Raw genomic sequence first — 24219 nt, forward strand, 5'->3', positions numbered from 1 at the left:
GGGGTCAACTTCCAGTTTGATGTTGACCACACTCAACTTCATGAGACGTCACAGGATTTATGTCATGTGACTTCGGTCATGTGCTTCCACAGCAAAGTTTCAGCACCGACTGCTTTGACTTCAGGGCGGAAATACAGAAAAGCTTCAAATTTGAGAAGCTGCAACTAGCAAATATTTGGCATTTCTGCTTTTAAAAAAAAAAACGACTACAATGATTATTGATTATCAAAATAGTTGCTGATTACTGATTAGCTGATTAATAGCTAATCGTTGCTTTAAAGCTAACAGAAGGGGCCGTATATGATGGGCCCGATCAATAAAGTGACTATTGAGAGTAAATCATGGCTTCTCATCATTACAGCTACGTTGGTGGCATATAAATTATTGTATGAAGTGAATTCATTAACTGATGATCCATTAAGTGAACTAACTAATCAGATAAACTCATAGTAACTTGATCATTTTTTTTAATGATGAGCGACAGGAATTTATGACACATCCTGCATTAATTCATGCGTTAATAACACTGAACTTAAAGTCACACAATTTAGCATTTATAAGAAGTATATAAACATTTAATAAATGGTTTATAACACACTATAATGTAGTTATAAGTAGATATAAGAACATTTTTAAGTGTTTACTAATGTAGAGTATTTGAACTTCTTCTATGAAGACATATTTTATATTATTACAGCTGTGTTTTTTAATTATATTCATATATTTATACAGCAGCCTCCACTTATGGATGCAAACAAGACACTTATACAAACACTTATCTCTGTTTACAACCACATTATGACGTGTTAAAACCATTTATATGTGCTTCTAAATGCTAAATAGAGACACTTAAAGTAAAGTGTTACATGTGTTTCCTAGAAATTCTTCACCAAGCAGTAATAAGAGTGTGTCATACATGTCGGCTGATTGTCACATCCAAGTTAAATCGATGCAGATGCAAACGGCAACACTTCAAATCCACACGTTCATAGATCACATCCAGAAGAGCTGCATCATCCGTATCATCTGCAAAAGCAGGAAACTAACTCACTCACAAATATTACTATTTTATCCTCAAGAACAGATTTAGTAGAGAAGCGTAAAAAAAAAAAACCCTCATAAAAAGCTGTTTGGCTGCCTGCCAGAGTTGTTTGTACGATAATCCCTCGGTGTCCCTGAATGTCACAGCTCCTGTTTGCGGAAACGTTTCAGCAGCCATTTTATGTTCCTTCCACTAAACGTCCAGGAACCGATGAAAAAAAACAACAACAACAAAAAAAAGGAAAGTAAATACAACTCGGAGAGAAAAGTAAAGCTGCTGCAGGTAGATTTGTGGACTTCTCCTCTATGAGGTTTGAATCACTGTTTGTGGCTGTTATTAAGGATTTATTTGGTCCCTCAGAGTTGAATGTTTTTGTGTGATATTTCTCTCAAACACACACTTTCACTCCATTATGTGAGATAATAATAATATTTGTCCTTCACTTTTGTAATAAAACAAACATGAGGATTTGTTGACCTTATTGAAAGCAAGGCTGCACAAGACATCACATTAGAGTTAAAGGATAAATTCACAGTTTTTCAAGTGTGTCTTAAAACAACTGTGGTGGAAGTATAGTAACAAAAAGAGGGACTTTGGCACTAAAAAGACTGTAATGTTGAAATATATCTACTTGATTTGACTCATTTGGAAGCTTCATATTAGCTTCAGATAAACTTTTAAATACATTTTTATACAGAAGGAGGACTGTGGATGATCATTATGGCAAGAAAAACATGTTTCACTGTTTATTTGGGCTCCTTACTTGTTTAAAGACAGACTTGAAAAATTGTGAACCCGTCCTTTAAATAACTAAGAGGTACTACACTGGAGATCCCTAGGAGATCCTGCATGTCGGCATTTTTACCACCCAACATAAATTCACTTATCAGGTACAGTCACTTCTCTGTCCGCAGGATGAATAAAATCCAAACGGTCCCTAAACATCAGCGAGTGAGCGATCCATCCAGAGAAAGCTGAAGTCATCTTTAACATCTTCGTCTGCACTTTGGTATCGTTTCTTGTGAAGGTAGATGCCTCTTCCCGGCGTATAAACTTTATCCAACTCAAACACACAAACTGGGTTTAATTTTAGTCTCTCGCCCCGACGCTCAGGAGGATCACTGAGACTCTTCATGTTGGGTCCAAACCAGAAAAATACAAGACCCACAAGCTTCTTTTAGGTCCAGACTTGTTTACTTATAGGATCGTAATCTCAGTCTCTTGGTTCTGGTAAGCCTCCTCCTGCATCTCAGTGTACAGCTGGTCCATCCGCTGGAAGGCCAGGTACCCCTTTTTACCTGCAGATGAAGAAGAAAAAGAATAAAATACCTTAAACTGAACAGCTGAATTATGAATACATTTTTAAAAAAACTGTAGATTAATGAATGTTTGTACCAAAAGAGAGGACAGTCTCTCTGGCAGCGCTGCGAAGATCTTCATCCGCTGATCTCCACAGATCTGCTATGTGGTCCACGCTCTCTGTCGCCTGGCAAGAACACACACACATATCAAAACTTGATAGAGTACCAGGTGATATTTCCGTGAGTATTTCTGTGTCTGCTGAGAGTTTGTGTAATACGTGTTGCTCACCCTGAGACATTTAAGAGCCAGACAGGAGCCTTGTTGGGTTTGAGCATTAGTGCTCTTCAGACTCTCCGTGTAGTAAACTACCGCCTGGAGAGGAAGGTTAGAGAGAAATGAGAGAGATGTGATATTATTGTTGTTGTAGCTGCATCATTGCACTTACTGTTAAACCCACAGAGGGAAGCTGTAATTTGCAGATATACCTGAGCTGCTGTGTGTCAGAGATATCTATGAGTCTACAGCCACGCTAGCAGCTCGGCAATGACAACGCTAACATGCTGATGATTAGCAGGTATAATGTTTACTTTACTCATTAGTGTGCTAACTTTTAGTAATTAACATTATGCACAAACAGCTGAGACTGATGGGAATGTCATTAGTTTTGTCTAAGTAATTGGTCATTAAACAAAATACTGGACAGATTATTTGATCTGACGATGGTGCTCGAGGAAAAGTCAGAGGATCACTAAGGTCAGGTCAAGGTCAAGAGGGTTCAAATGCAGATGTCACCTCTGGAGACGGCAGGTCTGGGAGCCAATCAGAAGAGAGTAGGGTCCCCAGACGTGAGGTGCATCAAGTTTTATTTGACTAGATTTGCAAATGGGTCACATTTCTCTGCTCAAGTCATGTTTTTGTCACATAAAAAGTAGCTAAATATTCGTTCTTGTTATGTGTTAAGTGTGAAAAAAATTCAGAAAAAATACAACCTGTTACATAAAGTGCTGGTGATGTTTTTACATTTATATCTGCCCAGTAAAACCTGAACATTTCACTGTGTGTGGCTTTCTTGGATTTTTATTTCACATGTAGCAGATTTTTTACTGTTCGCTTCTTATTCTGAACAAAAAGCATTTAAATTAACCGTAAAATAAGTTTGCTCGTATACTTCTGTGGCAAATTAGGAAGTGACAGACCTCATGTATGGGGACCCTACTCTCTTCCCATTGGCTCACAGACCTGTAGTCCACAGACATGAGGTCTGTAGTCGGACCCTTCTGCAGTCTGTAGGATTCAGTAGGTTTTCATCCAAAATTTAATATGTCCAATACTTTGATTTATGACCAGATACCTGAAAAACTAATGACATTACCATCAGCCTCACCTGTATTTTGTGTTTGTGCTACCATGCTAACATGCTAACCGGTAAACATGGTAAACATTACATCTGCTTAACATCAGCATGGTAAGTTTTTTACTGTGAGCGTTCATTGTAAACATTAGCATTTAGCTCAAAGCCTTATAAAGCTGCTAGCATGGCTGTAGAGTCTTATTAATGTTAAAACACTGACAGTTTAATGTTTATGTACTTTGCTCCTGAAGGCCTTGCAGCCTGCAGCTCTGCAGAGGCAGTTGGCAGCAGCTTTGCAGACTTTGTGGTTGGAGTCGATCTGCAGGGCGGCCAGAGTCTGCAGCGTGCACGCCAGCGGGAGGAGCTCCGAGATGCTCCGCCCCCTTAGTTTATTTAAACCCCGCCTCCTTTTAGGGCTCCTCAGGGCAGACAGGATGTACTCTGAAACACATAACGAATGACCGACGAATGAGTAACACACCTAATTTAGTTGAGAGAACAGTCTCGTCACAAGGTCCATTTAGTAGCTGATCTGGAGCTTTCAATCATATTCTATGGTCTTTACCAGCAGACGAAGTTTGCATCGTAGATATTCAAAATTCCTTTTTTCATCTGAGGCTTCTTGTCACAGATTTTCTGCAAAATTAGTACTTTTACTTTAGTACTTTGAGTAAATTTAGCTGGTAATACTTCTATACTTTTACTTATGTAGGATTTTTACCTGTAATGAAGTATTTTTACATTGTGGCATTTATATTTTTACTTAAAGATCTGAGCTCTACTTTCAACACTGCAGGTGACAGAATCTGACGGGTCACCAAATATGAGTTTAAACATCCAGACTGACAGATGTTGCACATTTAGAAAGAATTCAGGCTGAAATACAGTGAGATCGATAAGTCACAGTGAACTTGGGCACAAATCGTTTGTCTAGTTTTTTCAAATGAGTTATTTATGGTCTCAAAGTTTGAGATTTTCAGCTTTTCAAATGATATGATGAGCAGTAAGTGTGTAAATCATCCTTGAAACCTGTCAAAAACTCTGCTTGAGAAATGATTTGTTGTTTTAGAAAAAAAAAAAACATGTCTAAATGAAATATTGTGCATGAATTATATCATTAAGGAGGTTTCACAAACACTCTGAGTGCTTTTGAGAACATGTGAGTTTGGGTTGAAGCAAATAGTCGAGTAATTGATTAATCGATTGTCAGAAAATTATTTGGCAGCTGTTGTTGTTATGAATTAATCATTTGAGTTATTTTCCAACCAAAAATGCTTAAAGTCCAAAGTGACATTCAGACACGTCACTTTGGACTCATAGAAAAGTGAAAAAACTTTCTTCTTAATGACCATTAAACAATAGAGAACGAAATTTAACAGAATTAATTGTCTTGTATAAGTGTTTCACAGTGCAACACACAGGATGAGGTTACAAAGAGGAGCGCCTACAACAGGGTTTTATACACCTGAAGTGGGCGTTACAGTTCTTTTCTTAATCTATCAAAATACAGACTTATAAATAACTTCATGTCTGTTTACAGTCCTCCTGTCCAGGAGACATCCTGTCCAACTGACCCCTAGATGACACGTCTCACTCTGTCTCCAACCAATTTTAATTTCTACATTTTCCTCTTTATAAATATAACGCTGAACTTCCTTTAACCTCAAACTGATAAGTCTGCTGATGTTGCAGCACAAAACAGGAACAATTTATCAAGATCTAGATAAAATAGTAACACTCATACACAGTGCAATCATAATTTTTTTAATTTTTAGCTGATTCCTGTCACCGTACAGACTGAACAACTAATAATTTAATTGAGAATATATAATCTGATTAGAGCTGCAGCAAAAGATTATCATTATTGATTAATCTGGGAGGTGGGGCTGCTTTTTTTGTCCTTTGCCGATCATCTACCTGTGTTTTTAATGTCCTAAGACTCAAGATAATGAAAATCTCTACAGAAAATCTCAGAAAAGTAAATTTAATCTGATCTAACCTTTCTGGCAGTCTCTCTCTCTCTCTCTCTCTCTCTCTCTCTCTCTCTCTTACACTGGGCTGTTAACTCCACCCCGCTTGGTCTTAAAAGTGAGTCAAAACAAGTGCCAAGATTTATTTCAGCTTTTATTCGTCTCAGATCGACTTCTTCACAGAAACGCTGTGATGTTGTTGTTCCAGCAGTTTTAGAAGCGACGTGCTATGCAAACCAAAATGTGGTTTAACAGTTTAATAAACAGCAGACGTCAGCATCAGAGAGGAACCAGAGGAAGGAAGGAAGGAAGGAAGGAAGGAAGGAAAGAAAGAAGGAAGGAAGGAAGGAAGGGTGTTCATATCTGATCATATCTCGGCAATAAGATGAATCATGTGGCTCTTATGAAATCCTTTAAGCAGAGATGCAGCCTCTACAGCTACACACACACACACACACACGCAGTTTGTTTGGTGTGACCTGTTGGCAGTGATGTAGACAGATGATCCAGATGCCTAGTCTGGGAACCAGACGAATCTGTGAGACCATGTTTTATTGGTCTGGCGATGTCAAGCTACCAGATGCCTCGAGTTTGCTGGAATTTCTGGAACGTTCTCGGGTCCTAAAGCTCTCTAGTAGAACTATAACAGAATATCATTCCTCAAATACTCAACAGATACCAGCAGAAAACACACACACACACTGTACATGCACATATCTTTATACACAAACTCTGGAGGAGTCACCTTTCACCTGTGAACTCAGTACAGTAGAAACAAATAAATATGGATTTAGTTTTAAATTAATACAGTGTGTTCAGTGTTGTTTGCTGGTCTATAATCATTAAATGCCCAGAAAACATATTTTCTCAATCAGCTTCTTACTATGACTGCCATTTTTTTAAAAACAGTTTTGCTTCTTTCACACCGGATATTTGAGTATTTTTGTTTTTCTCTGCTTTTCTAACTTTTTTGTTAGTTTCTTTAAACCGTCTCCTCAATATTACTGAACATAGAAACTCAGATCTCTCCTGGATAATGTGACGATCTACTAGGTTTATACTACGATCTCCGGTTTCAAGTATTTTTTTGGCATGTTGGACAGCCAAGAATACTACAATACCCACGAGCCTCAGCTGCTATCACAGAAGAATCCATGGGCGTGAATCAGAGCAGTAATGACCTCAAAACACTGTTGATGAAGTTGTAAACAAAACGTGACACCATAGTTGTTAGAATTTACTCAAAAATTACCCAGAAATTAAAAGTGAACAAGTGACCAGATATTAAAGGGGACGTGTTATGCTTGTGATTTTCTGTTATTTATATCCTGTTATGATGTCGGATGTTAAACGTGGTCAAAGTTCCAAAACGTGAGGTGAACGTATGTAAAAATGCTGCCTGCAAGTCAAAAATCAGGGCTTCAACCTGCTGTGAACACTTCCTTTGCAAAGTTTTTTCTTCATGTCGGCTCATCTCCCGCCAACAGTTGGTTACGGTTGAACATTTAGTTGCTATAGCAACCACTATTGTCACAGTTACACAGCAGCAGCGGTTTAACTGACGTTGTTTTGTCCACCAGTTTGGTTCAGTTCACCCTAATTACAAAAACATATTTTCATACTTAGCTCTAAAGGTCTAATAAAGTAGATATTTATGGTTTTATTTGTCCTGGTTTTGAGATTTCTGCCTCCACCTCAATACAATGTACGTGGATGGGATTTAGTTTGTGGTGCTCACAGCATTAAAAAAAATGACATTTCAGTGGAACTACTTTCTGCCAAAGAAATAGTCCCTTTGAAAAGTGTTCATGCTTTGAGCAGCACAATCAAAATTGCAAACACCTCCATTGTATTGGGGTGGAGGAAGAAATCAACAAGACTGCACAAGATACTGCAAAAGATATCACTTTTTAGTTTTTTTTAATATGGATGATCTGACCCTTTAATGCCCTTTTATAAAAATATAAGATAAGAAAAGATAAAAGTAAAATATATGACATTTTAACACTATGTCCTCATATAATTCAGATGTAAAATCTCAGTTTTAAATGTATAGCCGTACCTTCTTTGGAGAGGCGTGAGATGTGTTCTCCCAGCTCCTGGATGCTCCAGCGTTTCAGATACACCGACAGCTGGAAGAGGGTGACTCTCTCTGGGCTGCAGACGGGCCGAGGGCTGGGCACCACCCGGCAGGCTGTCTGGACCTGCTGCAGCAGCTGAGAAAACACTGCAGAGGAGGGAGAGAAAGCACGTTCAGCTCGGCCTGCGAGCAAAAACACCGCCTGTGGTCGAGTTAGTCGGTGCAGTGTTTGATCAGTGTGCAGGAGCCAACGTCTATTACTGCCTCAACGCTGCCTTTAGTAGTTTATGTTTGCCTTTTATAGTTTGGTGGTGTATTTTTTCCATCTCTTGCACATACCAGGCTCCCTGCACATGCAACAAGTCAATGCTCATCATCTGAGTTGCAGAAACACATCATGGGAAATGTAGGTAATTATAAAATAAAGTAGAAGCAGATGAGATGTGTCGAGAGAATAAAAAGTATCATACAATGAATGAAGAGCTTATTAACATTAGTACCTTTTTCTGATTGGCCGGGCTGCTTGGCCTTCACCTTGTGCGTGTAACGTTTCTTTAGCGTCCTGGAGAAGCAGTCGGTGTGGCAACAGAAAGGCGAGCTGCTGTCGTTAACACACTCCTCCCAAAACAACAGCGTGTCCCTCCTTCTCTGAGCTTTAGGGAGGACTGAGGGGGAAGAGCAGAAGAAGAGGAGGAGAATAAAAATCTTATTTGCACCTTAATTTATCCATACACCTCATGAGAACCTGAACAGGCTTAACATATAAAAATAGAACAATAAAAAACAAGATAGTTCTGTAGTGTTTTGTGCAAAGTGTAAAGAAATAAGTTGGGAAAACCTGTTGTGAATTATTTCATGCTTATCATGTATTAAGTGTGGACAATATATAAATCTTCCACTAACTGTCAATGGCAGAGATGTTGTCATTCTTCTCTAGCAGCAAACAGCTGACTCTGTCCAGGACTTCAGCTTGGAGAGCCATTTCTTCCAGCAGATCCCTCCGAGACGGGCTGAAGTCAGTCGTTTTCATCATCTGAGGAAACATTACAAACACATTAGATCAGTGGATCCCTGTTTGTCCTGCGTGTTGCAAAGCAAAAAAAGATGGATAGTTTGCACGCCCAAACTTAGTGGGATGCAGGACAAGAAGCAGCAAAAAAGAAAAGGAGACGTCTGCAACCTCTTAGTATTAGTATTTATCGCAACGTTTTGACCTGCATGGTCTTCCTCAGGCAAACATTAATGTGAAGACAAGCGATGTATGCACAGGAAAAAGATCACATGATGCAAAATAACACCCCTAGAGATTTGCTTTGTACAGACAAAACACACAATGTGAAGGACACGTAAAACATTTATTTTAAATCATTATTATTGTTATCAAACAGAAAAGAGAAAAGTGTGTACATTGTGCAGAATATGCACAAGAAGGAAAGTTCTAGGACTTGGCACAAGGGGGAGACATATATATATATATGTGTATATATATATATATATATATACATTTTTGTAATTGGTGTTCTTATAAAAAGGTGTTTTATGTCAGTTTCCTCGTTTAAATCTTGGGTGACACTGTATTAAAGTTCAAATAAATACAAAATATTCTGTTGTGTTGCAGACGTGACATCCTACAGGAACATACTGCACCTGTAGCAGGATGCCGCAGATGTCCAGGTGAGTCTCCAGAGCCTGGTCAAGACCCCAATTCCCAGAAGTCAGAGGGGTGATGACCAGCTCCTCCTCAGAAGCTGATTGGCTGTCCTGAGAGAGGAGGCCGAGACTCCTCAGCGTGCTCTGCTGGAGAGAACTGATGCTGTTGGATAAAAATAAAAAAAAAGGAGAGATGAGTTGTTTCACAATACAGGAATGTTTAGCGTTTCATTGATTATTCTGTGAACTCACCCGCTGTCTTTTAGCCTCATGCTGCCCAAACAGGAAGTGTCGTCATCTGCGTTGAAGTCATGTGACAGGAAGTCAAAGCTGCCCAATACTTCCTCGACAGCCAGAGTCTCCTCTGATGATGAGCTTCTCAACAGGGAGAGGTCGTTCTGGAGGAGAACACGTGCACACATTCATAAAGCTAAAGGGCCTGAAGATACAAACACTAACACACAGAGTGCTTGTTTGTTTGTATGTGTATAGATCCATCAGATACCTTCAGTATGGTTGCCAGGTGCAGTATCTTGTTGTCCAGAGCTCTCAGCTCCTTCTCAGAGCAGCTCTGTTTCCGAAACGTCTTCTCCAGCTCTGCTATCATGGCTCCCAGCCTGAGGGCCTGAGCCCTGCGCTGGGCGCCGCTCACCCCCGGCCTCCCCGGGGCCGGAGCGGCTGCCGTGGGCGAGGAGGGGGCTACAGCTGGGGGCGGAGGAGTGGGTGGTGAGGGGGAGGCCGGGGCCGAATACGACTGACATTCTGGGGAGTCCTGAAAGAAATGTCAGAGAGATAAATGAGGAGAGGAGATGAGATATTTATCAAACTTCTCAGAATCACTCCCTGGCATCTCGCTGTTAACTTACTTAACTTAGGACTAAAAATACTCAGAAAACCTCAGAGCAGGACTTAAGACTCATTTATGAAGCGTCCTACTCTGACTCTCAGTTAGGAGAGAGTGTAACGACACTCAGAACCAAAACGTAGAAACTATGATGACATGTTGTAGTTGTCTTACATAGATATATACACTATTTAGACTTCATAGACTGTAAACAAAGCTTAAGCAGCCGCTTAAGTAAATTGAAATAGTAATGACTCAACTGTGTGAAATCAGCCCCATTCAACCACATCCTTTCCCATAATATTGCATCATCTTATACATATTGCACAGACACATGTTGCAAACTGTGCTCTGTGGTCACCACTGTATGACATCTTCTCTTCCACGGTCCAATTCACCTTTAACTACACCTCCTGTTAACTTATGTTCCCTACATGACGGGAAAAGTATTATTTTTGTAATGTCACACAGTGTTGGGAAATGCACCGTGTGAACAGTGTATCTCCAGCTCAAGTACATAATAAGACTTAAGACCTTATAAAAATACCAGTTGTAATGAAATTATTACACTATCCAGCCAGGGGGACATGAATGTGTTAATATAGGATTTAGTTCACTCTCACATGTGCAATATCACTGTTGCAAAGCTGCATGCTCCCCGTTTGTTTTGTTTTTTTTTTGGTAAAAATGATCTTTCAATACATTTATTCACATCAAGTTTTCATAAAACATCTCTCCTCTCACAGATTATCTCTGCCTGAGCACCGTCTCCTAGAGGACTCCTCTGGAGCTCTCCTAAACATTGGCTGAGATGGGAATGATTTTCTAAAAAATTTGATAAAAAGTAGGAAGAACAAAATAGGACCAAAATGTGTCACTCTGAGAACTTTTGGCCTGTTAGGATTGATATCCTACTCTGAGAAGCTTGATAAATATGGCCCCAGATGGGACTTGATGAGATGAGAAGTGATGACAAAAGATGTGAAAACAAGAGCAAAGACAACGAGAAACTAAAACAAGAAGGGATTTAACGAGATGTGGTAAAAAGCAGCGGTGCGCACAGCTCCAAATCTTAAGAGAGTATCGGGCGCACCGTTGTGGTAAAGATGAAACAAACAAAACAAAACATCGGCACTCACTGATCCATCTTCTTATGTTTTTTTTTAATTATGGACAGAAACAACAGAAATGGAGACGTTTCAGCGTGAAGAAATCATCAGCCGTGAGCGTTTCTGTCCACAATTAAAAAAACATAAGTAGATGGATCAGTGAGTGCCGCTGTTTTGTTTTGTTTATTTAACAAGATGTGACAGTAAGAGAAGAGAACTAGAGACTAGAGACAAGCTACAAGAGATTTCAACCAAGAGAAGAAAATAATCACTCTAGCTGCAAATTAACTGATTCTCATCAATAATTACAATTCCACTGCAGATAGTAGGTACATTTGAAATTGTGCCAGATGTGTTATTATTAGATATTCTTAGACCAGACAATATTGGCTTCTTATTATTATGAGAGAAAAAAAAAACACATATCCAACATCGTGCATCGATCTGCAGCCTGTTCTCTGCTCCCACATTGTTTCTTTTATTTTCTTATTCAGGCATCAATCAGATCTGACAAAGAGCAGAGAGCAGTTTGCAGATTCTACAAGCCATTAAAAAAATCCAAATCAATCATTTCTCTTTTTAGGTTTTCTCCTTCAAGGTAAAATATATACAGTTATACTCTGGCAGAATCTGTAAGATGTGTATCATTCATATTGTATATAGTTGTGACCATAAAGCTCAATTTTGGTCTCATCACTCCAAATAACTTTGTTCCAGATGTTTTGAGGCGTGTCTAGGTGCTGTTTGGCGTATTGTAAGCAGGCTGTTTTGTGGCGTTGCGACACTAATGGTTTTTTTCTGGCAGCTTGACCGTGCATCCCATTTTTGTTCAAGTATCTCCTTATTGTGCATCTTGAAACAGCCACATGCGACTTTCAGCTGGAGTTGTATGTGGGTTTTCCTTTGCAATCTGAACAATTTTCCTGGCAATTGTGGCTGAAATCTATGTCGGTCTACCTGACCGTGGCTCGGTATCAACAGAACACTTAGTTTTCCACGTCTTCATCAGAGCTTGAACACTACTGATTGACATTTTAAAATCTTTGGATATCTTTTTATATCCTTTTCCTGATTTATAAAGCTCAACTACATTTTCTCACAGGTCCTTTGACAGTTCTTTTGCTTTCCTCATGGCTTAGTACCAGTGGATGAAATGTGCAGGAGTCTCAAGAGCTGAGAAACTCATTGACTATTTATACACAGACATTAATTACAATCAAACAAGTCACAGGTGTGGAAAATTACCCTTCATAGCCATTGAAAGCAGTGTGTATCAACTTGTGTGTTTATTATCAGTCCAAACATTCAAGGGTATGTAAACTTTTGATCAGGGGTGACATCATTATAACACCAGACCCTGAAACTGCTCTGTTAGGACACTCCAACACTTTGAAAAATTTGGATTGTAACATACGTATTGCTTTGATTCATGGTATGATGATTGCCAAGAGATGTATCCTGAAACTGTGGAAGTCTGATCTAGTTCCCACGTTTGAGACCTGGCTGAAGGAACTCATAAGCATCCTGCATGTGGAAAGACTGAGATATGAACTTTCTGGTAACACTCTGAAGTTCTCCAGGATATGGAGTCCAGTGCTGGAGCACATGAAGGACCAATGATACTCTCTTTACCCTCCTATCTTGCTCATGTACCTCTTTGATAATATGGACAGCTGTACAGTGGAGCAGATGGCATTACTGTGACTGTTGACCCCCTCCCCCTTTATATATATATATATATATATATATATATATATATATATATATATCTGTGTCACTGGTGGTTCTTATCCTTTATTTCCTCATTATTGTTTATTTACTTGTCAATGTCTCCTTGTCACTTACTTAATGTAACTTAATTTGAAAATCTTCACAAATAAAAGGTTAAAAAAAAAACAAAAAAAACTTTTGATCAGGGCCATTTAGGTGATTTCAGTTATCATTATGATTTAAAAAGGGCAAACACAATTATGTGAAAATAAATGTCTTCACCTGACCACTATCCCTAAATAAAACAAAAGCTTTCAGCATGATCAGTCATATTTTCCAAAAAATGGCCAATATTTCACCAGTTCTACCAGGGTATGTAAGCCAATGAGCACATATAGGCCACTGAACCACTTCTAAGCCCACCTGTAAATATATAACTAGAAAAACTAAAGGCAAGGTTCGTCAAGGTCAGAGGTCAGAGTCATTAACAAGGAAGCATCAGTGTCTGAAGAGCAACAAACGGCGGCCGCCTCACACAGTGTCCCGACACATAATGTGTGAAATCCACACAGGACCAGCAGACAGCAGGAGCAGCGGTGTCACTGGATGTGTTGGGAAATTGCTGCTCTTCTGAAAAGTTGATGCAAGACACTACCTGAGTGTGTATATATTTAAGCACTGACATATGTTTTTCTGTCATGTTTTATTTAATTGTATGTTTTTTATTATTATTACCTGATTCTCTGAGGAACGACTTCTCATTCTGCCATGTGTTGTGTTTTTATGGATATGGTTATAATGACAATTAAATAAACTTGAACTTGAGTTTGGCCTCACATACATGTAAAACAATTGGTGCGTCTCCAGAACTGTTTTGTTTTGATGCGTGTGTGTTGCCCTTTAATCGATGACGCTTTAATCAGACAGATGCTTCCTCACACATCAGGGAAGGATCCTCTCTTTAGCTTTTTTTAAATTTGAATCAGGTTTTTAATGAGGTGTTTAATTCAATTTCTTCAAAGCTGTACATGACGAGTGGAGCCTTCAGGGGTATTTTTTTTTACCTGCACGCTGACGCTGTCCTGTTCTAGGGCTGCTCTGTGCGTCTCAACATCTGGTTCTCCAGCTGTGTTTTTTCTCAGGATGTCAGGAGTGCTGGACCTGTAGTAGCAAATATATCATCCTTATTCATGTGAGAAAGAGTAAAGGTCAAAGCGGTATTATTATTTCAGGATTTTGTATGGTGGTATATGAAAAATGTAAAAACCCCCACAAAAAAATGTGAAAACAATTGTAAGCATTGCTACAAAAGTGGATCCTTTTTGATTAATGGACATTTAACAGCATGTTTTGTCCATAAAGATAAAACATTGTTACACTTTGATCTGTGAGTTTTAACAAGCAAAATGAGACAAATAACAGAGCTTTAAAGAGGCCAAATGATCTGTGCTCAAACTGCAGGTGTTTTGGTGAAATAAAAAATGATTATGTGAATGTAACACATGACAACATTTGTCAAACACAGTTATAAGATGAACAAACTGACAGGAACATAAAGGAAAAAACTGTCTGCAGTGGTGATAATCAGTAGTTAATTCCAATTTCAAAGTTTTTGTCTGCCTCCCGTATTTCCTGTGTTACTAGCCTCAAAACAAATATTTTATACACAAATGTCATCCGTGAAACAAAGTAAAATATTGACTTGTCAAGCAGACTGTATCTGACATCAAACACCATGTTGATGACGCATTTTCCACAGGAAATGCATTTTCTAGTTTATTCATTTGTCCCCAGTTGGTGATTATTTAATGTTCACTTCAACTGTTAAATAAAACAGAACCTGAAGAGTGTATATTAGACTTAATGAATCATTCTGACAGACGGCAGTTATTTTCCAGGTTCATCAGCGCTCCAAACTGCATTTTTTCCATGTAGTGGAGAGATGTGTAAACCATCATCTCTGGTGTTATTGAGTTGTTTTAATATTTTGGTTCACTGATATGATACTAATATGCTTTACAAAGTTATCATTATCACTGAATGTTTACAAAATCCATTACCCTCACATTACCCTCACATTACCTTCACATTACCTTCACATTACCCTCACATTACCTTCACATTACCTTCAATTTACCCTCACATTAACTTCACATTACCTTCACATTACCTTTACATTACTCTCACATTACCTTCACATTACCTTCACATTACCTTCACATTACTTTCACATTACCTTCACATTACCCTCACATTACCCTCACATTACCCTCACATTACCTTCACATTACCTTCACATTACCTTCACATTACCCTCACATTACCTTCACATTACCTTCACATTACCTTCACATTACCCTCACATTACCTTCACATTACCTTCACATTACCCTCACATTACCTTCACATTACCTTCACATTACCTTTACATTACTCTCACATTAACCTCACATTACCCTCACATTACCTTTACATTACCTTCACATTACCTTCACATTACCCTCACATTACTCTCACATTAACCTCACATTACCCTCACATTACCTTTACATTACCTTCACATTACCTTCACATTACCCTCACATTACCCTCACATTACCCTCACATTACCTTCACATTACCTTCACATTACCTTCACATTACCTTTACATTACCTTCACATTACCCTCACATTACCCTCACATTACCTTCATATGACCCTCACATTACTTTCACATTACCCTCACATAACCTTCACATTACCCTCACATTACCTTTACATTACCCTCACATTACCTTCACATTACCTTCACATTACCTTCACATTACCTTCACATTACTCTCACATTAACCTCACATTACCCTCACATTACCTTCACATTACCTTTACATTACTCTCACATTAACCTCACATTACCCTCACATTACCTGTACATTACCTTCACATTACCTTCACATTACCCTCACATTGCCTTCACATTACCTTCACATTACCCTCACATTACCTTTACATTACCTTCACATTACCCTCACATTACCCTCACATTACCTTCACATTATCCTTACATTGCCTTCACATTACCTTCACATTACCTTCACATTACCTTCACATTATCCTTACATTACCTTCACATTATCCTCACATTACCTTCACATTACCCTCACATTACCTTCACATTACCTTCACATTACCCTCACATTACCTTTACATTACCTTCACATTACCCTCACATTACCTTTACATTATCCTCACATTACCTTCACATTACCTTCACATTACCCTCACATTACCCTCACATTACCTTCACATTACCTTCACATTACCCTCACATTACCTTCACATTACCTTCACATTATCCTCACATTACCTTCACATTATCCTCACATTACCTTTACATTACCCTCACATTACCTTCACATTACCTTCACATTACCCTCACATTACCTTTACATTACCTTCACATTATCCTCACATTACCCTCACATTACCTTCACATTACCCTCACATTACTTTTACATTACCCTCACATTACCTTCACATTACCTTCACAGTACCTTTACATTACCTTCACATTACCTTCGCCTTGTGAGCAGGTCTTAGTGACTTGGGAGTTGTCTGGAGTAGCTCTAACTTTTCTGACCTTGGTGCTTCTTTCAGCACTAAAATGCTTTGTGAATTACTCTTATTCCAACACCTGAGGAGTCATAAAGTTCTCCTAAAGCTCGCCTAACTCGGTTACTTTTAGTCTTATGATATTTTATGAATACAGCCCCAGATTTACAATTACAATTCCAGTGCAGATAATAGACACAATCTAAACTGTCATCCTCACCTCTGTAGAACCGGCAGGGAAAATGTTTTACTCTCTGCTGGTGTGGATGGAGAATCAAACTCTCCCCACTCCTCGTTGTCCTCCTCCTCCTCCTCCTCCTCCTCCTCCTCCTCCTCCCCCTCCTTCTCATCCATCATCTTCCTCTCCTCCTTCTCCTCCGTGGAGATCTCTGAGGATCCTTCCTCCCCCAGGGACAGGTGAGTCTGGCTCCCTACCAGACTGGTGCCTTGACTGGGGCTGGAAGGGTAGCTGTGAGTCCACATGAGACTGTGGAGGAAAAACAAAGATGAAACTGATTTTGATCGACTAATTTATGATGGAGTATGTTTTTCATCGTTTTTGGACAACAATGGAGCTCTATGGCACAGAAGCATAAGCTATATCAGACTATAGAACATACTTGTTATTAGAACCAGCGACCAGCACTCCCTACCTCGGGGTATTAGGGCTTTGAGGGCTGTGGTGTGACGTGATAGAGGTGTGCGAAGGGTTGGACAGGTAGCTGAGCAGAGACACGCCTCCTCTGTTATGACGACTTTTAGATACCAGTGAAGGGAGGGAACCTTCTCGATCCCGCAGCTCACGCACCATCGACTGAGGAGGAAAGAGAAGAGGGACTCACATATTGATGCAAATATCAAACTTTAAAATGGTTCGCTGTAACTGACTGACACTTGATGAAGAGATTCAGGGAAATCGAAATTAGCCAAAGTGGAAATAATAAAAAAATAGAAGTCATATACATAGAGTATTTATAGAGAGCATAAAGTATCAAATGCACATTGACACTAGTTCTGCTAATTTTTGATCCACTGTTGCTACACCAAAAGAGATGTTGCAAAGTAACACATAGATGCACCATGGTTATAATGGCTACTAATACATGTGCATTGCAGTATAGTGTGTTATGAAAGAGCATGCATGAGTGTAGGTGTATATGCATAAATCTGTGTATATACTCTATGTATGTTTGTGCTTGGCAATGACTGTACTTCTCTGTTCAGCTGCTACAAACCACCCTGTCACTATTTATTCTTGTGTGTGTGTGTGAGTGCATGTATTTGTGTGTTGTAGGGAAATTATGCTGCATACACGATCACACTGTGGGAACTCGGCGCCCTTTTTGGGACAAAATTCATGTCCTCATGACGTAAATCATTAAATTTTAGGGTTAAGATTTGGTTTAATGTTAATGTTAAGGCATGTAGTGGTTATAGTTAAGATTAGGTAAGTCCCAAGGGAATTTAACTCAATGCAGTGTCTTCTTGAGTGTGTGTGTGTGTGTATATACTCACTATAAAGTATTTCTCGGTGAAGGAGGGGGTGCTCGGTGCCGTCCAGCTGTAAACTGAACTCTTTCTGCTGGAAACCGACTGCCTGCTGACAGACAGCGGACGCATCTTCTCTGTGCTGTCAAACGGACTGCAGGTGCAAATATACACAAACATTTAGACACACATATATAAATGAACATTACACACAAACATACTGAATACATGTCATCCATTTGACAATAAACCAGCAAATACTACTGATCTTGAATATCTTTTCTAAACTTTTTATGCTTTTCCAAACACAACATTTCAATACCTTTCCTCACTCTGAAGACCTTTGTGGAAATCCTGGTGTGTGCATATAGCATGTGAAAAAACTAAACTTACTGCAACTTCTTAGTGACAGTGCATGTAAATTCATAGATTTTGTGGTTTCATGGTTCTGATCGGTGTAATTTCCATTGCCCCTGAGTCCACTGAATTGATCTGTTTATTCATTTTATTGACAATTGAGTACAATCATCAGTCTGTGTCTGTAAAAGGACATTTTGGTCTTTTGGGAGCCTTGACTTCACTTGTGTTGGAGGTTGCCAACATCCTGCTTCATATTCATTGGTTTCAGACATGCACTCCTGGGGGACTTTGCAGCGCAGCCACTGATATTTGTCTCCACTGAGGTTTCATTTACTTAAATCCGTTTCTCCCATCAATCCCAGCTTGAAACAACACATTTCCCATCTCATCTTGCTGCCCACAGCTGGATTCTGTAATTGCTAAACACAATTTGTCATGTTGGTGATATAAAGTTCATATATGGCAGCAACACTGGTGGAAATCACTGAAATGTGACTCATTTAGGGGCTCTACAGAATTACATACTGTGTGTGTGTGTGTGTGTGTGTGTGTGTGTGTGTGCGTGTGTGTGTGTGTGAATTCGGCAGCCTTGTGCGAGTTTCCATCTCTCTGAGGAGAATCCATGAAAAGTCCTCCACCTGGCTTCTCTAAACCCTGAAATGTGATCTGTCATGGTGCAAGGGCACAGCAGTGTGTGGGTGCGTGTGTTGCTATGTGTGTGTGTCTGAGCGTGTGTGTGTGTATTTGGTGTACACTCTGTTTTCAATCAGCTGCTCAGCGACAGCTGGCTCAGGTTAGAGGTACAGCGAGGAGAGAGGCAGCGAATGAAGAGAACAATAAGAATAGATTCTGCAGGACGTGAATTTCAAATATTGCAACACATCATTTGTTGTTGTTGTTTACATCTCGTTGTTTGGTGTTTGGCCTTGTTTTTTAAGACAGTATTGTAAGGACGATGTTTGAGATTTCAGTGAAGAACAAAACAAGGCTTTTCATCCTCGATGCAGTGTCATTTGGATTCCGCTTGTCCTGCTTTGTGCGGTCGTTTCACAGCTAAATTTAGGAACAAACTGCAGGTGATGCAAAATAATCTTGTTTGGTATTTGCTGAATGCATCCCCCTCAAACTCATGTTAGTTGTGAGGAATTCAGAAGGTGGGACTTCTGCCAGAACAGCTCAGAGTAGAGCAACAGAAGCTGCATCACAGGTACAATACAAAGGTCCATACACAACTATAACAGCAGGGCCAGTGTGCATTCATGTAAAGTCCTTCAAGTAAATAATGTAGCCAGAAAATGAAAATGAAAGATGCTTATAGAGGTCAGGTTAGGATTTACTTATGGAACAGGGTTTATAATGAAATCTTCACTGACATTTGTGCCATGAAATTGGTATTTTGATGTGGATGTTACTATTTTTTATTTAAATTGTAGTGATGTGTTTGTGGATTTCACAGTTTCATCATTTAGTTTATGTTAAATGTTTTGTGCTTCTTTATGTTCCTTTGTATTTTTTGTGTGTTTTCATTCGTTTTGTTTTCCAACAGTAGCCGTTCACTCCGTCATGTCATCACTCTCCATTTTTCTTGTATGTTTAGGTAGAAAATGTGAAATTTTCTGGTGGCTGTTTGATTGGATTGTGGACCAGCTGCACTTGTCATTCATGTGATTCATCGGTTAATATGATACTCACACAGGCAGCAGGGATACGGGACACTTCACAGGTCAAGACACAAGTTCAGAAAAGACATTCTTATATTTTTACGCTACAAATTTAATTTTCTTGCACAGCTGTCCACACCTATTCCCCCGTCATATCATCCAGTTATTGTGCTTTTCTTTTTGGGAATATCTTTGATTTCATTCTCATTGGAGGAAATGCCACCGCGCCTTTACATTATGATGTTATTTTTATGTCATCACGTAGTCTGTTATTTCCGTCTTTCTATGTCATTCTTATGTGTTTGTGTTTATGTGTTTGCGTGTTCTTACTTCCAGGTGACTTCCAGCTGCAGTTTGATGGTTCCCAGCTCCGTGACGTCCACCAACATCAGCTGCGGCCTCACCACAAAGAAGTCTGCGCTCGCACACGTTACCATGCCAACCAGCAGCCAACCCAAACCCTTGGCTTCCATTACCTGAAAGATGAAATCTGATGGATTAGACATCTACGCAAATCACTTCCAGTGCAGTTGAGACAAAAATTTTTGGAAAGAAGGAGAGGATATTAGGTCAGCGTAATAAAAGTCACAGGAGAAAACTTTGGTGTACTGCCACAAACGCAAGGAATTATGGGTACTCTGACTTTAATTAAAGTTCCCATTGAAATCAGTAAAAATATTCCTCTTCTAACCTTGATCTCAAAGTTGTGGTGTATGTGTGGGAGGAAGACCATCTCCTCTTCGTCCCAGGACTGTGTGTCGTCTGATTCGATCCTGCCTCTGATCCTCCAACGCTGGCGGCCCAGCCGTACCACCACCTGGTCACATGACATCATCGAGACATGACATCACCGACCATAACTCACACAACACATCGGTAAGTTATGTTAAGGTCGAGGGTTAAAGAGATCAAGAACATGAAAATACTGCATGTCATATGCTTTCAGTAAAATGAAACTGTATTTACTCAGTTCCAACATACTTATGATACATTTGTTGAAGTTACAAAACGATGACGGTTACATTTAAAGGGCCAGTTCACCTAAATTGCACAAAAAACTTTTTTTTTTTAACAACAACACTCCGTACTTGAACCCAGGAGAAAACACTTTAAACAGTTTGAACTTCTGTAAGTCTGAAGGTGTCATAACCTGGAAATCAGCAAATGTGTCGTCAGTAAAAGAGAATGCATTTGTCTTAAAATTAAGTGGAATCATTTTCTGGAAAGATTGCACACTCTCTGCTGTTTTGTCCTTTTGCACTCGTCGTTTATAAAGAACTAAAGGGATTTTTCTGCAATGACTAAACAGACATAAGAAATGCATTTTGGAAAATGGTGCTGACATTTCTTATTTTCTGTGATTTTACAATGTAAATTCTGCATTGTGAAGGTTTTACAGGAAAACTAACCATGTTAAGCTGCCACTATGCTTTTCAGCCCCCTCCCTTCACACCTTTCCGACACTGGAATTGTGGGGTCAATTTCTGTAACTTTCCAAAACCAGGTACTAACATGGATTTTCATCAGAGTCAAATGTTTGACACATAAACTTTGCTGAAGAAACATGTGTGATCTAGTTTTCTCATGTGCTTGACTACCCACAGACTGAGACTTTTCTTTGAGTCCAAACGCTGAATCACAAGTAACTTCCCAGAAACGATGCTGCAGGTTAATCAGGATAATCAACACACCTTACTGGTTCTCACTGATTCACAGTGAGGTCTATAGATCATCATTGTTTCTAAACAGACATGTTACTGCTGAATTTGTCAAATGTCATTTTTCAATGCTGTGAGAAATCCCAGTGGATGAAACCAAAACGTGGGAAAACCAGATTTTCCGTAGTTTATAGCTACTTCTTTTCGTTTTATTTGCATGTTAAGGTGTCTACTCATTGTGTTGAAGCATGTGAGACCGCCGGGCTCAAAAGATGCTGAAATGTGTGATGAATGTCTTTCACTAGAAAAGCTCACCTCGTATTGGTCTCCAGGGCAGAGTCGAGCGAAGCCGATCAGACCTGCAAGTACAAACACATGTTAAATATTTGGAAGATAACGTGACACTGATAACCTGTAAACTGCTCTGAGACTCTGTGTGTGTGTGTGTGTGTGTACCTTTCATTTTGATGTGTAGCTCTCCGAGGAGGATTTCTAATTCTCCTTCCATCACTGACATGTCCTGCCGAGAGAAAAAAAAATGGATTAGAGTGGAATTTGTGAAAGAGTAAATAAATCTTTAGCAGGGTGCCTTAAGAGTTATTATTTTTGTCAACCAAGCACTTTTTCTGTAATGCTTTCTGTGTATTTTTTTTTTTCCACATTGAGGTCAGAAGTTTTTCTCGGGGACATTTTACTGCAACAGATATTCTTTTTCTCACGCTAAAAGCTTGCTGACTGTTGGTTCTTGTTGTGGTGACTCTCAATTGAAAACAAAAACAGGTGTTTTTTTTACTGGTAGCGTACTGCATTTAAACAAGTTTGCACAATGAGCCGTAAGCTACTGAGGAATGCTTGTAATGCTTTCCATCCGTCGAAGCCGCACTGGGCAGCTTCACACTCTGGCAGCAGAAATGACAGACAGGAAGCAGTTTGAACTTTTTAAAAGTTTGAAGGCCTCATAACCTGGAAATCAGCTAACGTGTCATCAGTAAAAGAGAATGCCTTCGTCTTCAAATTAAACGGAGTTTCAGTCATTTTCTGGAAAGACTGCATACTCACTCCTGTTTTGTTCTTTTTCATTCATCGTTTACTAAGAACTAAAGGGATTTTTCTGCAATGACTAAAGAGACGTGAGAAATGCATTTTGGAAAATGGTGCTGACATTTCTTATTTGCTGTCATTTTACAATGTAAATTCTGCATCGTGCAGGTTTAAAGGAAAGCTAACCATGTTAAACTACCACTATGCTTTTCCAGAACTGCTTGCCGGCTTCGGAAACCCCCTCCCTCCACACCTTTCCGACACTGGAATTATGGGGTCAATTTCTTAACTTTCCAAAACCGACAATCTGATATTCAGCACCCACTGGTGAGAAAGAAGCCGGAATTTGAACTTCTCATCTTGTCTTTTGTTTTTGTTTGTTACTCATTATACTATTACACAATTTATTGCACTGTTTCTGGCGCTTATTATGTGTACGACTGATTGCGACACTATGAATGCTTTTCAAGAGAAACTGTTTGAAGATGTGCACCATTAAATTATCCATGATCATCGTCCTCCCCCACAACCCCCCCCCCCCCCCCCCCCCCCCCCCCTCCACCCCCCGCTCTCCATGATGGCCGATTGTGCTGCCAAGTGCTGCCTTTTGGAACAACTATAAACACTTTTGATTTCCAAAGTAGTCGGACATCACATCATACACACTAGTTATTTTCTCCCTTACTGGAACTTATTTTAGAACCACACATTGGAAACTTAACAGGGTGCTTGATAAAAAGAAATGAGCAGAATAAAATGCAACATGTTTGTCTCCCAGGTTAAAAATAAAAGCAAATAATCTTTCATAATAACCATTAAGTTTCATATCACATCTTACTTTTATCATAAATGAGTCTACGGGTCATTGAATGGATTTTATCGGAAGTCACGCGAATGATCAAAAGTGAAACGTATTATAATAATGAATTCCTCAGAAAGAGCCTTTAGAGTTTACGACAGCAGATGAATCAGCATGTGCGGAGCAGACCGATGCCTCCTCCTGTGTGGGCTGACATTTCGGGAGGTCACGGCTGTTCGCCACACGCTGCAGACCAGCTTCATGCTCGAGGCCAAAACTGAGAACCAAGTGGCCAATTTATGACTCTTGGAGAGTTTGTAACACTGAGTCTAAACACAGAGTCAAGCTACATTTAAGCACAGATGGTAAATTCACCAAAGCGCAACAAAACAAGGCTCAAATGATTGCGGTAACGTTCAGAGGAGTGTGTGTGTCATGATTTGTATATCCAATGTTTACTTGTATTATGGACATGTTTGAATGGATATTGACCCACTTTAATGGTATTTTATCCGCTTTCTCAAGAAGGAAAACAGTTTATACCTGTCATCACAATCCCAAC

The 24219-nt window shown here is 39.4% G+C and overlaps 1 protein-coding gene across 1 annotated transcript in view; it reads right to left on the reverse strand.

The window, feature by feature from the left end:
• The window catches only part of ripor3 (RIPOR family member 3), an 82898-nt gene continuing 58679 nt past the window's right edge, over positions 1–24219 (reverse strand). Inside the window, exons 8-25 of the mRNA XM_044349627.1 lie at positions 22274–22337; positions 22133–22176; positions 20851–20976; positions 20490–20635; positions 18166–18292; positions 17304–17464; positions 16871–17137; positions 14123–14219; positions 9901–10167; positions 9648–9793; positions 9393–9558; positions 8649–8778; positions 8246–8410; positions 7728–7892; positions 3934–4136; positions 2633–2716; positions 2438–2528; positions 1–2340 (exon numbers count right to left, since the gene is read on the reverse strand). Of these exons, the coding sequence (XP_044205562.1) occupies positions 2240–2340; positions 2438–2528; positions 2633–2716; positions 3934–4136; positions 7728–7892; positions 8246–8410; positions 8649–8778; positions 9393–9558; positions 9648–9793; positions 9901–10167; positions 14123–14219; positions 16871–17137; positions 17304–17464; positions 18166–18292; positions 20490–20635; positions 20851–20976; positions 22133–22176; positions 22274–22337 (2550 nt within the window). The 3' untranslated portion in view covers positions 1–2239. The remainder of the gene's footprint in view (positions 2341–2437; positions 2529–2632; positions 2717–3933; positions 4137–7727; positions 7893–8245; positions 8411–8648; positions 8779–9392; positions 9559–9647; positions 9794–9900; positions 10168–14122; positions 14220–16870; positions 17138–17303; positions 17465–18165; positions 18293–20489; positions 20636–20850; positions 20977–22132; positions 22177–22273; positions 22338–24219) is intronic.

The sequence above is a fragment of the Thunnus albacares genome, chromosome 4 (genome assembly GCF_914725855.1).
Source record: "Thunnus albacares chromosome 4, fThuAlb1.1, whole genome shotgun sequence".
Taxonomy (NCBI): domain Eukaryota; kingdom Metazoa; phylum Chordata; class Actinopteri; order Scombriformes; family Scombridae; genus Thunnus; species Thunnus albacares.